This window comes from Ursus maritimus, unplaced genomic scaffold (assembly GCF_017311325.1).
Source record: "Ursus maritimus isolate PB19 unplaced genomic scaffold, ASM1731132v1 scaffold_7, whole genome shotgun sequence".
Taxonomy (NCBI): domain Eukaryota; kingdom Metazoa; phylum Chordata; class Mammalia; order Carnivora; family Ursidae; genus Ursus; species Ursus maritimus.
The window spans coordinates 19636427-19656400 of NW_024426885.1; the positions used below are offsets into that span (position 1 = coordinate 19636427).

The following is a 19974-nucleotide window of genomic DNA, read 5'->3' on the forward strand; positions in this document are numbered from 1 at the left end:
AAAATGCCCTCAAATAAAATATAATGTTAAATATATATATATATATATATATTTAACATATATATATAACATAATACAAATGTACCCCTAACATCTTTTTACTAAATAAAGCCCAGTAGCAATGTTTTATTAAAGAACTGATCTAAAGTGGTTTGATTTTATTTCCATTTTTTATTAGGGTAATAAATCCCTATAAGGATTTCCCTATGTAAAGCAGGACTGTCCATTTTCTTTTTTAAATCCAAAAATCCCTCTTTTAAGCCTCAAGAGACTGCACTTTCTAATTGTAGTCATTATGATTTTGATGAAACAAATCTTAGTGTACCTTTTCTTAATTTCTAGATTTCTTCCTTATTTTAATTTAGCTACTACATTTCTAAACAGAAAACCCAAATTTTCTCATTTAATTTTAGACTAGTTTAGGGGGATAACATTGCTCTAATTACTTTGGGATAAAAGTATTAGAAAATAAAGCATGCTATGTAAAACAGACTTTTGTAATGGCAGAAAATCCCATGTCAACTCCTATATCAGTTTTTAGGCAAACTTAAGAGATAGGCAGTATGTTGAAATTTTTAAAAGTCCGTAATCTAAGATTGATGTACTAGAGAAAAGTTTACAAAAGTACAAATTTCCCATAGAAACATCCTTTTTTTTTATATAGATTTTATTTATTTATTCGACAGAGAGAGAGACAGCCAGCGAGAGAGGGAACACAAGCAGGGGGAGTGGGAGAGGAAGAAGCAGGCTCCTAGCAGAGGAGCCCGATGTGGGGCTCGATCCCATAACGCCAGGATCACGCCCTGAGCTGAAGGCAGACGCTTAACCGCTGTGCCACCCAGGCGCCCCGCATAGAAACATCCTATTTGGGGTTCTCTATTAAAGGATAAATTGAGAAGCACTCAGAAGAAATAGAAGTTACAAGGGGAAGAACACGATCACAAAAGTTACTAAGACTTTATCATAGTGGACTTACTAGAATAAAATGAACATCTTCAATAGTATTCCAAAACAAAATGACATATAAGAGATTATGGAGAGCTAAGGAAATGCGCTTTTGGTTTTCCTTATTTTACCCAAAGCTATAGCAGATTGAACTGTCCCAGTTAAATTTTCTTGTGAAAAGACTCTGTGGAAAAAAAGTCTTTTCACAAGACACTTGGGTATTCACCAACATTGCCACTACAAAAGAGAGAGAACCATAGTAGACACCCCTCTGTAAGAAAAACAGCCACTAAAAACAACACTGTATTTTAGCTGCCGTTAGAGACATACCAGGAAAGCAACTATAGATGAAGAAGGCTTTATCACAGTCTTTAAATGTAGTCCCAGGTCCATATCTATCTTTTCCATGCTTAAGAGCTGGAAGTTCAACTTCACTTCAGAATAAGTGACAAACTATATTTGAATGATTAAAAGACAGAGCAAAAAAGCTTCAGATGCAGCATTTCTCCTGAAAGCCCTTTCAAACATATTGAAAATGTGATAAAACCAATTCTGGCAAACTCCTAGAGAGAAGCATGCAAGTCACAGGAATGATCACTCATAACTAAGCTGTTTATGCTAGCTTTGGCCTATGATAACCTGCTGTTACGAGTTTAACTCAGCTCCCACCTGGGACATACACAACTTAATACCTAATTATATATTGCCTATAGAGGCTTTATAATCATATATTTTGTCTTCTATCTAGACTATAAATCCTCAAAAGCAGAGTCTAGGACTTCTCCTTTTATCCTATCCCTAGTACCCAACACACAGTCAATACCTAATACGTGCTTGTTAGTTGTTTGTGATTATCTTTAGGAGTCCTTTGTCTGTGCCAGGAACCAAGCAGCATCAAATGAACTCCCATTTCCACCAAAGATTTTAAATTAGAAAACGTGATCTTGGGGTTAATGGTATATAAGACCGTAAGGAGACATTAGCATGGACATCTATTACTTATAAGTCATCTTAGATTGATGTTCAAAACAAACTCTAAATTTTTCAAGATAGGGAAGTTTGAAACAAATCCTAAACCAAACTTTAACTTTCAACATATTTTTTAGTTATCTCAAGTAAAAGTACAAAGGGTGGAGGAGGGGGGAGAGACAGGTCAAATTGTACTTTAGTGGAAACAGTAAAACTGCAGCTAAAAGATGAATAATTCTTAACAATTATTTATTCCTAACCTCTGCGTGCTGGACCTATACTAGCATCCAACCCCTCTCTACTAAAGTACTCAAAGTTCTATCAAAAAGGTATAGAAACCTCTAATTAACCTTCATTTAAGAAAGACAGGGCCGTTTTTGAAATTAAAGCTGCCAATTTCAAACATGTTTGAGCTCCAGCTTTGCTACGCCTAACTAAAAAATCACAGATAGAAGTAGAATACAGTTCTTTATATCATTTCCAAAAATGTCTCTCCATAAAGAACTACCACCTGAAAAAAATTTTAAATTAAAGCATCAACCAGAAAATGCCCTCAAGCTAATGTTTAAAAATCCATTTTTTCAAAACAGATGTTTAAATATACAGAAGAAACTGGTGGTTGGGTGGGGGACAATGAGTGAAATAGGTGAAAGATTAAGAGTACACTTGTCATGATGAGCACTGAGTAATGTATAGAATCGCTGAATCATTATATTGTACACCTGAAACTAATATAACACTGTGTGTTAATTATACTTGAATTTAAAAATAAAAATCCATTTTTTCCTGTTCCATTCAAATATTACTAAACTAAGCACTGCTGACTACAATTTTAAAATAAAAGGAATTTTCTTATACCAAATTCTAAGGTCAGTTAAAAATTTAGAAAATGACAAAAGTCTATTAACTTTACCATGAATAAATTAATCTACAAATCTTTATCTGTATGAAAGTTAAAAAAAAATTCTATGATTTCAAGAACAGTGAAAAACTAAGCACTAAAATCTTTCCTTCCAAGCATAGCAGATCGAAATGTGCTAAACATAATTATTTTTAAAATTTCTAATAAAATGCTCAACAAAGCAAGAACAAATTTCGATACAAATTTGAAATTTACTAGTTACAGATCACTTCCTATTTAATAAATTCTTATCTCTATTTTAATTACTTCATAGTTTTCAAATGAGCCAAACTCACAACTGCTTTTTTAAACAAAGCTACACACACACACACACACACACACACACACAGATTTTTAAATTCCGATATAGTAAGAAAGACCCTAGATGAAAAGCTATGAGCACGAATTGGACCTTTCAATAACAATCTCTTTGGCTAGAAGCATTTATGGAAATTGTCAGCATTCTATGATGCTTTCCTGAAGCTATTCATTCTCAACTAAGAGAGATATTAGCCTTCCAAAAAAAAGGGAAGTCTTCAGAAGGCTCTGCCCAAGCACAATGTTCTAGCTGATAATGGGAACTTCCACGAAAGAATGTTTTAAAAATTCTGCAGGATTTTAATGATGTCAAATTAAATAGCTATCAGAATAAACCAAGTTACCAAAAAACCGAAAGCAAAACAGAACTAACACAACTACATATAAAAATCACGGAGAAGACTCTATAACTCAAAAAGCAAGCTGAAATTTATTAAGATGCTAATACCAAGTTATAGAGCTATTTAGACAGAACAGGGTCACAAAACATCAAGGACAAGACACTTGTATCAACTCCAAACATTCTGAGGAAATGTTTTCACAACAACAGAAAAAGATCTGTCACAGCTTCTATGATATTTATAGCAAAACTTTAAGTCACAATTGAGTTTCTTGGTCTGCTGTACCAATTCAAATACACAGAAAAATGTACTTTCATCTGTAAAACCATCACACTCAAGAGGCATTCCTCCCATGGCACAACAACTTTAGCAGAGGTCCCATTAGGAAGCACAATCACTGCATATTTCCTAAGTGGGTCATATTACCTAGAATATCCTATGGGGACAAACTGTTCTCTCTGAAGCACTAGTGGAGAACAAACTATTTTCCTTGGAAAGGGAAGATATTTGCAGGGCAGCAAATATCTCACTATGTGCCTTCCTAAAATACTTTCTATCTTGAAGTGGCAGGCTTCACAAAACAAAACAGCAAAAACAAAAACAAACCCCCCCCCACGGTTGTTTATTTGGTTTGGCATTTAACTTTCTTCTCTTAATCTAACACAAGGTGCATAGTCCGCCACAAAAATAAAAAAAATATATTATTAATTCACTGAGCACCTGTTATATATGCTGTGTCAAATACAAAAATGAGAAAGTTAAAGTTCCTCCCCTCACAGGAGGGATATATATGATCTAGAAAGGGAGGACATTATGGTATAAGGTAGTGTAGGTTAAAATTCAGATAAGTGATACAAATAGTGAACAGATAGGAATTTAGAGAAGATATCATTTTGGATCATCAGGAAAGACTTCATGAAAAATGTTTATTTTAGCTGTATTTAGAGGGCAGTGTGAAAAAGTTCCAGTTTGGGAATCAGAAAATCTAGGTTCTCTTTTTTTTTTTTTAAGATTTTATTTATTTATTTGACAGAGAGTGAGACAGCCAGTGAGGGAGGGAACACAAGCAGGGGGAGTGGGAGAGGAAGAAGCAGGCTCCCAGAAGAGCATGGAGCCCAATGTGGGGCTCGACTCCAGAACCCTGGGATCATACCCTGAGCCAAAGGCAGATGCTTAACGACTGAGCCACCCAGGCGCCCCAGAAAATCTAGGTTCTCATCTTGACTTTGTCATTAGTCAACTTGGTAGAGATGGACTCAGGTTTCCTTATCCATAAAATAAGGATACCCAACTAGATGATTTTCTAAGGCCCCTTCCAGCTTTATTATCTATGGAAATATATTAATACGATTATATGTATTGCCTTTTTAATAATCTTTAAGTTCACAATATACACTTTTACTACAAAAACTCTAACAATAAAATCAACACAATAGTTTCTCCTTGACTCCCACTCTCTTCCCCAGAGGTAAAAAGTGCATCAAGTTGACATATATCTTTCCAGAAATTTTCCAATGTATTTACATATAGGACTGTGTTACTTTTTTAACATAAATGAGATCATACTGGAAATACTATTTTTCAATTTGCTTTTTTAGCTTAATATACCTGGAAATCTCTCCATATACACACATAGAGGTCTACATCATTCTTTTTACCTGCTTCAAGTTATAAATATATTATCATTTATTTAACCATTCCCTTATTGATAGAAATTCTGGTCACTTATTTTTGGTTATTGTAAAAACTTTATTACTCTTGTTCATGCGTGCGTTAGATGTTCAAAAGGGAAGTGGAGCTGGACAGAGTCAAGGAATTTGAGCCAAAAGTATAATGGTAGAAAACAGAGATGAAGCTTGAACCAGGTGTCCATACTTTCAGCAAAGGAGGAAATGGGAGTCACAATAATATAGTGGAAATGTCTTTAGACTAGGAGTGAGGAGATATGGGTCCTAACTCAGTTCAGAAACTAGAACTGAGGGCACCTGGGTGGCTCAGTCGTTTCGGCTCGGGTCATGATCCCAGGGTCCTTGGATCAAGTCCCACATATAGTTCCCTGCTTGGCAAGGGAGTCTACTTCTCCCTCTACTCTTCCCCCCTGCTTGTGCTCACCCTCTCTCTCTCAAATAAATAAAATCTTTTAAAAAATTAAAAAAAACCCCAAAACTAGAACTAAGAGTAAAAGGTGGGACCGGGCCCTTGAAATCTCGGAATTTTTTTGGACTAGAAAAGATCTTAAGGATCATTTAATTCTACACCTAATTCTAGAGAAACTGAAGCCCTATCTGTAAACTAGAATGTGATTTTGATGATTCCTAGCTTGTGCTTTTGCCTCACACTCTGCTGGGGGCATTAAAAAAAAAAAAAGGTTGAATAGTCACTGTTGATAAATGCTATAAGGACAATAAGAAGTGAGAACGGCTAATCCATAGGAGGTTACAGTTAAAGACAGCACAAATTTCTAGTGGACTTATTAGCACAACTCTGATTTCCAGCAACCCTTAGCAACTCTAAACAGGGTGGGGAGAGGGGGATGGACGGACAACTGAGATGTCCCCAAATTAGGGCTTGGCAGACCATCAAAGCAGTGAGGACATTACTGAAAAGCTACTTTGATTCTTCAAATGGTAAGGAAGAAAGATTCCAATATATTGACCTATAGCTACTTTCTCTACAGATTGTTTATAGACAAAATATTTTAAATAAGCTAAGCCATCCTTCCTTAAAGTTCTGTTTAACAGCTATGTGCTTTTTCCGCCTGGTATGGCATACTTCATTTAGTGATCACAGGGCCCTGTTAAAATGACTGATTTGATACAGCAATACAACGCAGTTATGATCACAAAACAAGATTTCTGGAGCCCGAGCAGATATAAACTACTCAGAGAATACCAAAAAAAAAAAAAAAGTGACCAAGATTTAGCACAATAATGTTTACAGATTAACTTTTTACATTTCCTTAGAAGTCAATGATAAGCATTTTTCCAAAAGGAACAAGGTCCTAAATATTCAATAGTATTTAAATTTCAGAATTCATACCTATCTTTGTGTGTGTGTGTGTGTGTGTGTGTGTGTGTGTACAGCTTTGAGGAATGTATTTATATTATTTATATATACACAGACCCATATGCTTCCCAGGGTAAATTCTAGTTTTATAGAACTATTTACTATATATCATTATAAAATAAGTACTTATAAAATAGGCTTTTGTCATCGTAGCTATAGCACCATATGTTACAATTATCTTTAGATATTTTATAAAATCCCAAAGTTTGAATAAGGTGAGGTTCTAAGCTCATTTGTCCAGCTGTTCTTTCATTGTGTGTGTGTGTGTGTGTGTGTGTGTGTGTGTGTGTGTGTGTTTGTGTTTGGGGGTGGTTTTTGCATGCATACATACATACATTGTATCAGGAAAATGTTTTGCAGACAATAGAATAATAATAAAGTTTCTAATATGCCTATGATTGCTGAACTTAAAATTCACAGAACTCTAAAACTTTTCATATTAAGAAGGGAATTCAAGAATCATCTAGGTCTCTTCCTTTTACTGTCAAGGAAAGCAAGACCCAAAGAAATCAAATAATTTATATAACATCCACAGCCTACTAGTAGTAGAGATGAAAGAAAAATCATTATTTTCTAACTTCTGGTACAATTCTCACATCAACAGATTACAAATCCACAAAGAAGTCATCTGTGTTGGATTCCAGGTATCCTTTCCAACAATTTAGCTCTTAAACCATGTTTGGTATTAAAATCTTCCTTTCTCCATTAGCTTTCCCCAAAATAACAACAAAACAAGGAAGTCATATGAGTTCATTAAGTTTCAACTTTTCTTTAGTTAGAAGATATGAGAATAAGAAACATGTCATGTGTTTATCCCAGGGCTGTTAATTATTTTCTAAGCAAATCTGTCCTTCAAGAACTGGTTAGCAAGTAACCACATTAGACAATTTTATTCTCATTACTGAATTCTTCTTTAGACTTGTAGTTTTTCCATTAGTAACACCCATGGGACTTGCAATTGGCATTATTCACTAGAATAAATAGAAAAATATAAGTACAAAATAATTATTCTCTTCTCTGCAACAGCTAAAATGTATTAAATGAATTTAAATTTTTAAAAGATAAAGAAATGCAAGATACTAAAGAAATCTCTCATGTAATAAAAAGATTTCTTACTGATGTACCTCTTGGCATGCTTGAATTGCCAAAATTTCTACCAAAATAGAAATTTCTTTAAATGAAGAGGATGCTGGCTTAAGAAAAAGTACTTGAATTGCAGCTGTTATTTTTAATTTTTTATTATGTTATGTTAGTTACCATACACTACATCCTTAGTTTTTGATGTAGTGTTCCATGATTCATTATTTGCATATAACACCCAGTGCTCCATATAATATGTGCCCTCCTTAATACCCATCACCAGTCTATCCCAATCCCCCACCCCCCTCCCCTCTGAAGCCCTCAGTTTGTTTCCCAGAGTCCATAGTCTCTTGTGGTTCATTCCCCCTTCTGTTTACCCCCCCCCCATTCTTCCCTTCCTTCTACCGATCTCCCTGCTATTCCTTATGTTCCACAAATGAGTGAAACCATATGATAATTGTCTTTCTCTGGTTGACTTATTTCACTTAGCATAATCTTCTCCAGTCCCGTCATGTTGCTGCAAATGTTGGGTAATCGTTCTTTCTGATGGCTGAGTAATATTCCATTGTATATATGGACCACATCTTCTTAATCCAGTCATCTGCTGAAGGGCATCTTGGCTTCTTCCACAATTTAGCTGTTGTGGACAATGCTGCTATGAACATTGGGGTGCATATGGCCCTTCTCTTCACTACGTCTGTATCTTTGGGGTAAATACCCAGTAGTGCAATTGCTGGATCATAGGGTAGCTCTATTTTTAACTTTTTGAGGGATCTCCACACTGTTTTCCAAAGCGGCTGTACCAACTTGCATTCCCACCAACAGTGTTAAGAGGGTTCCCCTTTCTCCACATCCTCTCCAACATTTGTTGTTTCCTGCCTTGTCAATTTTTGCCATTCTAACTGGCATAAGGTGGTATCCCAATGTGGTTTTGATTTGAATTTCCCTGATGGCTAATGATTTTGAACATTTTTTCATGTGTCTGTTAGCCATTTGTATGTCTTCATTGGAAAAGTGTCTGTTCACATCTTCTGAATTGCAGCTATTATTAAACCAATATTTATCAGAGCATTTATACTGTACTAATTACTATACATAGCAAAGGAATTTAGCAAGAGAGCACACTGCCTTAAAGTCTAGTAGAATTCTGCTGCTGTCTAATTATTATGAGCATCAGTATAAAAGGTATAGCCAGTTTTATGGATCAAACATATTCCTCAAAGATGCACATAAAATAAATTTTTGTATACTGTATCATCTAAAATATATCAGGAAAGTCTATTAATCAAACTATTCCCTTTTTTAAAAATACGAATTCATGGTTTGAGAGGAAGTGTTTTCTTAAACAAGTTACAATGCAGAGATACACACTCTGCAATCACTTGGATAAAAAGGTACTACACCTTCACCATGGTAAATAATATTCACCATGTTAATTATTTAAAGTCTAACAATTATTTATTTCTAGACATAATTTTAAAGTTTCAAGTTATAATATTTCTGGGTTATTTTTAAGACCTAATGATCTCATCTCTTCCCATGTTATCAGTTGTAGAAGTGATTTCAACGTTTAGGAACTATACGGCTTAAGTTCTGAGAACACTTGGCTTCTAGCATGTAATCCTTGTCTGAGTCAGCCTCTATCACCTTGCAGCCTGGGTCAGGGAGTAGAAAGCTTAAACTTAATGAGCTATTTCTGACAAAGGTCAATATAGAAACTGTGAATCTATCTAGATACTAAGGCAATGACTTCACTGCATAGGCTGCATTTCAGATGTGTAATTTTACCTTGGCTATGCTTCCTTTATTAACCATAAATTTTATCTCCAAAACCCACCAATTACTTCATCTCTATCTCATATAACATTTAATTCTAACTCTAACAGGTGTCCATCTTTGCACTCTAACAGTTATTTTTAGTTTATCTGCAGTTTTCAGCATTCCTATCCTTACAAAAATATGATTAAAATATTCATTTTCTTGCATACAAAAATAAATGCATCAATTTTATGTCTCCATGACAAATAATGATGGTACTCTGCATATTGTTTGATATGGTAGCATCTGCATCTACCTGGTCCTATAGCTTCATAAATAGATAAACTCTATTAAATAAGTATCCCTTACTTTCCAATGCATAACTACTTTTTTAGTGTCCTATAGTTACTCCCAATAACTCAGTACTGTAACTGGACTCCTACCATCTAAAAAAGTACAAAGAATAAAATTATCTTCTTCAGGACTTTTACGTGAATTAAAAATAAGGGTGTCAGTTTTCCATCTTTAGACTAAAAAGGAAAGTAGCCATCATTTTATTTGCCTAATCAGTAAACTAGATCAATAGCTATTTCCTGGTCTTTGGACAATGCTATTTCTCTTTCCCTCCACAACTATACTTTTAAAATTTGTTGTCTAGAGCCCCCAAAACACAATCAGGTTGTATTTTATTACACCTCAAATGAAACTTTTACAATTAGTACATCCTTTCAATATATGGTCTTAATTTTGTTGGATCTCATTGTTAATTAGTAGTTCTTAAAGACCTTTAAATATACCCTTCTTATATGTGACAGAGCTCAAACCTGACTTATTATCAAGTACCCAAACCATATTAGGTAGTTGCACCATATAATATATTGGAAACTTATCTGTGGTCAATTACATGTCTTAAGTAATTATAAAGTGTTGAGTCATTTGTGTAGCGCCAAACTATGAGGTGAGTCAACTTTTTTGGACCTCTCTACCAATCAACGGTGACTGATCTGATGAATGAAAGACCACAAAATCGGTGACTTTTTTTAAGTTAGCCATTAGTGAATATGAAGTTGTATCACATAGTTTTGATTGGCATTTCCCTAACAACCACTAATGTGGAACATCTTTTCATGTGCTTATTGGCCTTTGTATATTTTCTTTGGAGAAACAGGTATTCAAATCTTTTGCCTGTTTTTATATTGGGTTGTCTTTTTATTGTTTAAAGAGTTTTTTCTATATTCTGGATACAGGTCTCTTACTGGATATATGCTTTACAAGTATTTTCTCCAATTCTGTAATTTGTCCTCACTTTCTTGATCGTAGCCTTCGAAGTACAAATGTTTTTAATTTTGATAAAGTTCAATATATCTATTTTTTCTTTTGTTACTTGTACTTTTGTATCATATGTAAGACATCATTGCCTAGCACACAGTCACAAAGATTTACTCTCACGTTCTAAGAATTTTATAGTTTTAGCTCTTAAATTCAGGTCTATGATTCATTTAAGTTAATTTTTACATATGGTGTGAGGTAGGAATCCAACTTCATTATTTTGCATGTAGATATCCAGTTGTCTCAGCTACCACGTGTTGAAAAGACACTGAACTGTCTTGGTAACCTTGTCCAAAAATTGTCTTTGGCACACCACAAATATGAGTTACTACCTCTGGGCTTCATTCCATTGATTTATAAGTCTATCCTTTGGCCAATACCACACTGTCTTGATTATGAAGCTTGGTAGTAAATTTTGAAATTAGGAAGTATGAGTCTTCCAATTTTGTTCTTTTCAAGATTGTTTTGATTATCCTGGGTACCTTTCATTTCCATATGAACTTTAAAATCAGTTGTCAACTCCTATTAAAAAGGAAGCTGGGATTTCAACAGAGTTTGCACTGAATCTGTAGATCAATATAGGGAGTATTGCCACTTTAACAATGTTAAGAAGTAGTTTTCAGTATACAAATCTTTTGTCTCCTTGGTTAAATTTATTCCTAGGTATTTTATTCTTTTGGATGTCATATAAATAGAATTGTTTTTATAAATTCGTTTCGGACTGGTATATAGAAACACAATTGTTTTTTGTGTGTCAATCCTGAACCCTGCAAGTCTGCTAAATTTGGTTATGAGCTCTAATAGTTTTTTTTTATATATGTGGATTCCTAAACATTTTCTATACATACGACTATGATATCCACAAATAAAAATGGTTTTATCACTTGCTTTCCAATCTTGATGCTTTTTATTTCTTTCTCTTGCCTCTAGAACCTCTAGAACAATGTTGAGTAGAAGCCGTAAGAGCAGACACCCTTGCTTGTTCCTGATCTTAGGGGAGAGCATTTAGACTTTCACCACTAAGTGTGATGTTAGTTGTGGGTTTTCATAAATGCCCTTTACCAGGTTAAGGAAGTTACGATAAGGTATTTTTATACTGAGATTTATATCTTAGTAATAAACCAAGGCTAAGAAGAGTTTTTGACTTAACTTCCCAAAATTACTGAACCCAATTCCAACTGTGGACTTCTGGTCCAGCTACAGTCATATATTTCAAACCTACAATAAAAGTTTAGTTTCCCTAGCCCCATAACTTGTCTTTAATGCAAGCAAATATCCTTAGGTACTATTAGTTGAGGTAAAAGTTTCAGTGAAAGTTCTGCCAAACCAATCTTGTAATTTCTTTTCCTAACAAATGCACATTTTTTTCTAAAATGTACACACTATATATAAAAGTACATGTTCTTTTTAAACAAATGTCATACAAACACCCAAAATATGCAGCTAAAACTAGTTATTATATGTTCCTCCTTCCAAGGAATCCTAAATAATCAGGTTAAATACTAAGAAATCGCTGCCTAACCCATGGTCACAAAGATGTAGTCTTCTGCTTTCTTCTAGGATAAGGTAGGCCGAAACAATCACTCTATCAAAATACCCATGTCAAATGGGGACTGGATATGTAGGAAGTCTGGGAAGAAATACTGTATTCTTTATCATGTCCAAACCATTGAAATAAATACAACTAATACACCAAAATGCTAACACAAAAAAGTTGAAATTATTTATGATATTTTAGTCTCCAAGTATATATAAATCTTTACTTTGTAAAAATGCTTGCCATTTTCAACTCATAGAATGAGAAAGAAATAAAGGCCTCACAAGTGGAGCATGAACTCCATCAGGTAAACTATTCCTCTTTACAAAATTACCTGTCTTTGTCTTAGTGCACTATATAATATCCTAATGAACTGAAAGAATCAATTAGTTATTGATTCTCTTCTTATAAGCAAGATAAAGTCCCTCATGGTAAAAACCTTTTAAGATATTCCCAATTATCAAGTTTTTTTCATATAATTTATGTTTTAAGAATTCATTACGTTTTCCATATATGTCCTATAAAATTATTTTACTACAATAATATATCTGTTGAACTCTTGAGTTTTTTATATAGTTGTCATTTTTACTTAAGCCATTATAATTTAAGTACATATACTGTAGATTATGGATATACTTAAGAGCATATATAATCATTTTTTCATTCAATAAATATTCACTGAATGACTGCTATGTGCAAAGGGTAAATAACAAAGTCCCTGTCTTCCTGAAACTTACATTCTATGAAGGAAGTCCAGTAACTCAAACATACATAATTCAGACACAGATAAATGTTAAGGTGACAGAAAAGGCAATGGAATAGAGAGTGACTGGGGAATGATTACTGTTCTCTAAGGAGATGACGCGACAACTAAATAACGATGAAGAGCTAGTACAGCAAGGGTTTTCCAAGCAGAAGGAAGACGTGCAAAAGCCTTAAGATGAAAATTAACATGGTGTTTTGGAGGAAAAGAAAGCAAGCAGTGTCGGCTGGATCATAGGAGACAAGCGATAGAGTGGTAGGACTTTGTACGTCACAGATTTTACCTAATTGCAACGAGAAACTGTGGAGGACTGAAAGTAGAAACGACATGATCTGATACGTCCTTTAAGAGAATCACTCCTGCTGTTATGTGAAGAATGAAATGGAAGGAAAACTGAATGGTAGCAGTTAACTGAAAATAATATTCTTTCTTTATGGTGTTTCTTAATCCTCTCTCTTCCTTTCTGTTCTCAAGTCCATCACCTGAGTGTTGGTTCCTATATCCTACTACTACATGAGCTACTTCAAAAGCATCCACACTAGTCTCCCTGCTTCTATACCTCAACTGTACTTTTTCTTTTCTGTTCTTTTCTCTTTTTTAAAATATTTTATTTATTTATTTATTTCACAGAGAGAGCGAGCCAGCCAGCGAGAGAGGGAACACAGGCAGGGGGAGTGGGAGAGGAAGAAGCAGGCTCCCAGGGGAGGAGGAGCCTGATGTGGGGCTCGATCCCAGGACTCTGGGATCACGCCCTGAGCCAAAGGCAGACGCCTAACAAGAGCCACCCAGGCGCCCCTGTACTTTTTTTTTTCTTTATAAATGCTTTGATCATACTTACTATTTGCTTCAAAAGCCTCAAAAACTCACTACTACCAACAAAAGAAAATCCAAATTCCTTAACAGTCAATAACATTGCACAACCTAATCCCAAAGCACTTCTCTGGCCTCATTCCCCAGTGTTAATTTGATAGACTCTACTCTTCCACTCAATATGGTCTACTCACTCCTTCCTGAAGACAGCTGATGATGTCACCTTCCATGGCTCTAATTACACTGACTTCTTCCCTTATTTTTTCCACAGATCCAAATTCTATCTCATCTTCATGTCTCAGCATACATTCATTCTCCCTCACTATTCAGAGCAGTGGCTTTTTGACTATGATCACAGTAATTTATGTCATAACCTAGTATGCACAAGTTTCATAATTCCACATTTAACTTTTCTTCAAGCAATGCACTTTGGCATTTTCTAGTCTTTTCAATTTCTTTTTCAAAATGACTCACTAAAATGACTGCATAGACTACTAGTGGGTTTCAACCTTCAATTTGAAAAACACCTTTCTAGACATTCACTGGTAACTAAACTAGATCCTGGTACTAAAAGATGAAACCCATAATTACCAAACTATAATGACCTTAACCTCAAGGATAGGATAAAGTCAGTATCTCATACATCATTTTATCTACCACAATGCCAAACACAGTATTTATTAATCATTACTGAAGAGAAAGACTGACATTACATACAGCTATCATATTTATGATCAGATAAAACCATAGTTAGGACTGTTTCTTTGTTCCCATCATCTTGTTTCAAATTGTAGTTATGATGGTCAAAACGACTAGTTTTCAATAACACTTTGGCCTACACTTTTGCTTTCCTACCTTAAAGGATTACCTAATAGTCTCGCATAGTGGGGGAATACAGTAAGTACTGCATAAATGTCATTTTCATCTTTCCCTCAGAAATATGAGAAACTCTCTATATGGAGGACACCTATTACCATTCATTGGAACTGCTTCTCTTTTATCCCAAATACTCAGGCACTTCTGCTCTGCCAGTATCCTCATTTGGCCCATCTAGCTTTGCCAAAATTGCAATAAGGGTAAGCCTTTTGTTTCAAAGGAATGACAGCTATTAGGGTTGAATGGCTTCTCCTGCCGTCAGCACTAAGGTTCTTGACCATTAAAATCCTGTTAAAGTTGTTGACTCTTTCAAAAACATCATCAGTAATTTCAAGTAAGAAAATGAAAAAGCAATGAAGTGATCTAAAATCTGTACCCAATCGTTTTTTTTCTCTGGTAAGGACACAACTGATAAGATAAGCCAATAGACAACGTGGAATTCTCAAATCTTAAATCTCAGATTCATTAATTTCACCATGAAATGATACATATAGATTCCTGAGGAATGCAGAACATCTAAAATGTACTCTGCTTCTCTTTTACTTCCACCTCCAGAGCCAGTTACAAGCTATTATGGGTCTAGGGGGACAAGGTGAATATACAAGTAACAAATAAATGCTCGGAACCATCTAAACTAGACTCCGTGTAACCATCAAGGTTTCAGGCAGAAATAAGCCCCCAGGACTTGTCCAAGAAAACATGAATTCCTTTATCAGTCCTGAAACTACCATAAGCTCCCTAATGGCCTATCAGCATATTGGGGTAATTGTAAGCTGGAGCAAACTACAATTGGCCTTCCAGACTCCAAATCTCCACCGTTAGGCTTTCCTCTGAGATCTGGAAGTATGAACCTCAACATTTGCTGGCTACTGTTTCCTGGAAGCCAGACCCAGAGCTTCAACAATTACAGGGCTTTGGGACAGCCTCAATTTGGAATTCCTCTGTTATTCACTAACAATTTTAAAATCATCTATATTAATTCTCACTGCTTTGCCCCAGTAAAAAACACTAACTCAGAGCAGTTTTATATGCAAGATATTAAACCAAGTTAAAAGAAATAACCCCTGACATAAATATATCATATGTAAAGTGGCAAAATCTGAATAATATGAATTACTTCAGGAATATCTTCTCAGAATGAAGACAAAATCAAATTACCCTTTTGATAGTGAATTACTTTCCTCATGTAAATTCACACTCAAAAGCAAATGAAAGGCAAACCTAGGTTAACTTTCTTCTTTAATATATCAAATAAAAATGTTGCCTTGGGGCTGAAAAAAAGAACCATTAAATAGAACAAGTGGGGGCTTAAAAATGTAATAACAATAGAGACTTAAATTTAAAAAATATTCCTATGCTGCCTTCTTGCTATTTGGCTAAAACACCTCCCTCCCTTTAAATCACCCTATGTTTACCAATATTTTGTTTTTTGTTTTTTGCTAGATGACAAGCCTCTAACTTTTCAGAAGTGGAGTGCAGGTTATTAAATTGGATTCTTCCTTTGGCACTCACCCTCTGACACATTCCACTAAATTTGAGATGTATTTATATTGAGTACTACCCTTTTTAAAAACAAATGCATCTTGGAAAGGTTAATTCTATATTACCTTTCAATTAAGCCTCAAGGAAAAGAGAAAGAGAGAAAGAAAAGGAGGGAGGAAGAAGAAGACAGAAGAGGATGCGGGAATCATGCCTTAAAGTGAGGTAAAGTCGGAAATCAGCCAGAGAGTCCTAGACCTGGGGCACCTGGGTGGCCCAGTCAGTTAAGCCTCTGTCTCTGGCTCAGGTCCTGATCTCAGGGTTCTGATCCCAGAGTCCTGGGATCAAGACCCACCCACATCGAGCCCCAAATGTAGCCCTGCATGGAGCCCCACATGGGGCTCCCTGCTCAGTGGGGAGTCTGTTTCTCCTCTCCCTCTGCCACTCCCCCTGCTCACTCTTTCTGTCTCTGTATCTCTCTTTCAAATAAATAAATAAAATCTTAAAAAAAAAAAAAAGAGTCTTAGACCTAAGTAAATAAAATGGGAACAAAAAGCCTTCACTGGAGACACTGGAGTTCATATAATGTCCAGGCAATCAAAAGCTACACATTATACCTGTGCCACAGACAGATACTAGATTAAACAACTTTAGGACATATCACAGTAATAATACGGGTGATAAAGTTATCAATAAGTCAGAATTGATACACGGAATGCATTAAACAAAATTTATTCAAAGATTTAAAAAGCTCCACTCCAAATAGTTTACTAAAGAGTCGCTTCAGTGTTAAAGATTTTTGCCAGGTTTCCAGTGAGAGTCTCCCAAGGTCTACATTCAAGCAGGTGAAATAATTATGAAAGCCACAAGTTTATCAGTATTTAAAACATGTGGCCCAAATATACTCCATGCTCTAATTTAAAATACAATATAAGGTTTTAATTTTAGAATCCTCAGAGCTGTCATTTTTTGGTGTTTTTGCCATGTTTAAACTAGCCAGATACTTCCTTTAATACACCAGAAATACAAGGCAGAGAAGGGATTCTTTAAAATGAAAGGTTTGCCGAACTGTTTTGCCACAAAGCAGTTTTTTACTAGACCACTGAACTTTGCTCCAGTTTTAATATTGGCTTCACCCAATATTAAAGCCACTACCTATTATAAATGCACCAAATGCTAGGTACTGAGGTTACAAAACAGAACAAAACAGAATCTCTGCGTTTGAGGCAGTCACAGTCATTCAGCAGAAAGAGACATATGAACAGATAATTAAGTTTCACAATTTGTGATATGAACAGAGCACTGTGCAAACAAAGTAGTAAAAGCCACTAAGTCAGCCTGGAGGACTATGCTAAGCTTGTTGAAGAGGATTTGACATTTAAATTCATCTGCAATGAGGTAGTTAGGTTAGTCAATCTATTTAAAAAAAGGTAGGACAAAAAATTGAAGGTCACAGAAATCTTATTTGTCAAAAATGGCTGATGCAGATTATTAGTTTGTTATTTATTAATCTAATCTCTGTATCAAAAAAAGAATATTTTACTCATACAATCCTCATCTTCTCTCCCAAACTTGTCCTCTTCCTGCATTCCTTTTCTGGGTAATACAATCTAAAACTTAACCTTCCAGTCAACCAACCACCAATTTCTACTGATTCTACTCCCTATAGTCTCTTTATTCTACTTCTATCTCCAGTGGCTACCATCATCCCTTACATTGGAAGCTTCTAATAGCTTCCATAAGAGCTTTCTTGTCCCTGAGATGCCTTCTCCCAATCAACCAATGTTTCACATTATGGCCAAAATGATTTTCCAAAGCACAAATCTGATCACATGACAACCCATCTTAAAATCATCCAACTGCTTCCTATTGTTCTCAGAAGAAGCCCAAACTCTGCAGCATAGTTGTCAGTATCTGGCCTGGCTTGCATCTTGCTACAATCTTTTACATAGTACTCATATTGAACCTCTTGCGGCTTCTTCAATAAATAGTACTCACTCACGATCCTCTGTAGAGCCTTCCAAGACTCCCTCAAAAGAAAATCAGATGACTCTCCAAAATGATGTTCCAGCACCTTCTGATTCTCCATTACCATACTTACCACACTATACAGTATTTTAGTTACCTGTCTGTCTCCCCCAGGAAGCTGTAAGCTCCTTAAGGACAAAAACTATCTCACACATTCTTGTATTTCCTATCTAAAGCAGTATGCCTGCCTATATACTATATACATATACTTCACGCTTGATAAAGACTTGTTGAATGCATGAATAAATGAACAAATGAATGAATAAACTGCAAAGAGAAACTCAATGACCTACAATTTATCATAATATTTATTAGCTACGCTACAGAAACCTTTATTCTGTCTACATATAGCATGACCATATTGAAGTCATGAGCCTATCACAATTAACCTGTTTTCAGAAACATAAAGAAAGGCAGCTACACCATAAACTCAAAATTCAAAGGAGCTTAAAAATTTATTGATGTCCTCCAGTTTAGACAGTATAAACTTACTATTTATTTTAATTTTTTTAAAAGATTTTATTTATTTATTTGACAGAGAAAGAGGCAGCAAGAGAGGGAACACAAGCAGGGGGAGTGGGAGAGGGAGAAGCAGGCTCCCAGTAGAGCAGGGAGCCCAATGTGGCTCGATCCCAGAATGCTGGGATCATGACCTGAGCTGAAGGCAGACGCTTAACGACTGAGCCACCCAGGCGCCCCATAGACAGTATAAACTAACAATTTAAGTCATTTTTTGGAATACATATATATCAGAATCATGAGAGCCTATACATTTAAAAAATAAAATTATAACTACATATGTACTATTACATTATTTTCACAGGTAAAACACTGAGTTTGTTTTTTAACATAAATGAAAACCTCACTCATCACTGACTCACCGATTCTTTTCCAGCTCATTGTGTGTAGACCTAAAAGGAAAACAAAAAAGACCATTAGCCACTTCTTGCTAAGGCTATGGAAAGGGGGATTAGTTACTGCTATATCACACCCAGTGAATTTCTTTAACAATGCAATATATAGTCAGACTTCTATAATCTCACTCACCAAGAAGAAATAGTCTGCATTCGTTAGAACTATTCATTCGGATATGGTGTCTTCAGTTAACAACTAACTCTTCTGACACTGGTGTTTCACTGTTATTTTAATAAAATTAATACAAGCACATGTTCTCTTTCCTACTTCTAGTATCCTACATTTTATTTGTAGATTTTTAATTCAAACATTATCCCATTTTTGTTTAAAAAGGAAAATGTACTTGTATGTCCTCTTCTATCTCCACTTAGTAACTCCTAAACATAGGGAGAAAAAAAGTTCTGGCTAGCACAGAAGATGACAGGCTTGCCTTACTGTTAAGTGATACAAATTTAAGCTTTCCTGCCCTCTGTGTAAAACATAAACAAAAAAAGTTATACAAAGAAAAAAATAATATAAGTAAAAGAAGATATATTAATAAAATCAAGAAACACACTTTTAAAAGACTAGGAGAATATACCTCAAAATGCTAACAATGGTTATTTGCTTTTTGTGACTTTTTTTCATTTTGCTTATCAGCATGTTATAATAATACTTATCATCTACTGAACAAGTATAGTGTCTGCTAAAAGTGTGCTAAGCAGTTAACATACATTATCTCATTTTATCCCTCAAACAACCCTTGTTTTATAGGTAAGAATACTGAACCTCAGAGAGGTCAAGACAGGCTCTTGTCCCCAAAGTAGAAATAGCAGTTATGATTTAAGCCCAGGTCTTTCTTACTCCAAAACCCAAATTC

General features: G+C 35.1%; 1 protein-coding gene across 2 annotated transcripts in view; it reads right to left on the bottom strand.

Annotated features, from left to right (window-relative positions):
• The window catches only part of MXI1 (MAX interactor 1, dimerization protein), an 86246-nt gene that overhangs the window by 18594 nt on the left and 47678 nt on the right, over positions 1-19974 (bottom strand). For both annotated transcript variants that reach the window (XM_040624041.1, XM_040624043.1), the window contains exon 3: positions 19082-19111. In XM_040624041.1, coding sequence (XP_040479975.1) covers positions 19082-19111 — 30 coding nt within the window. The remainder of the gene's footprint in view (positions 1-19081; positions 19112-19974) is intronic.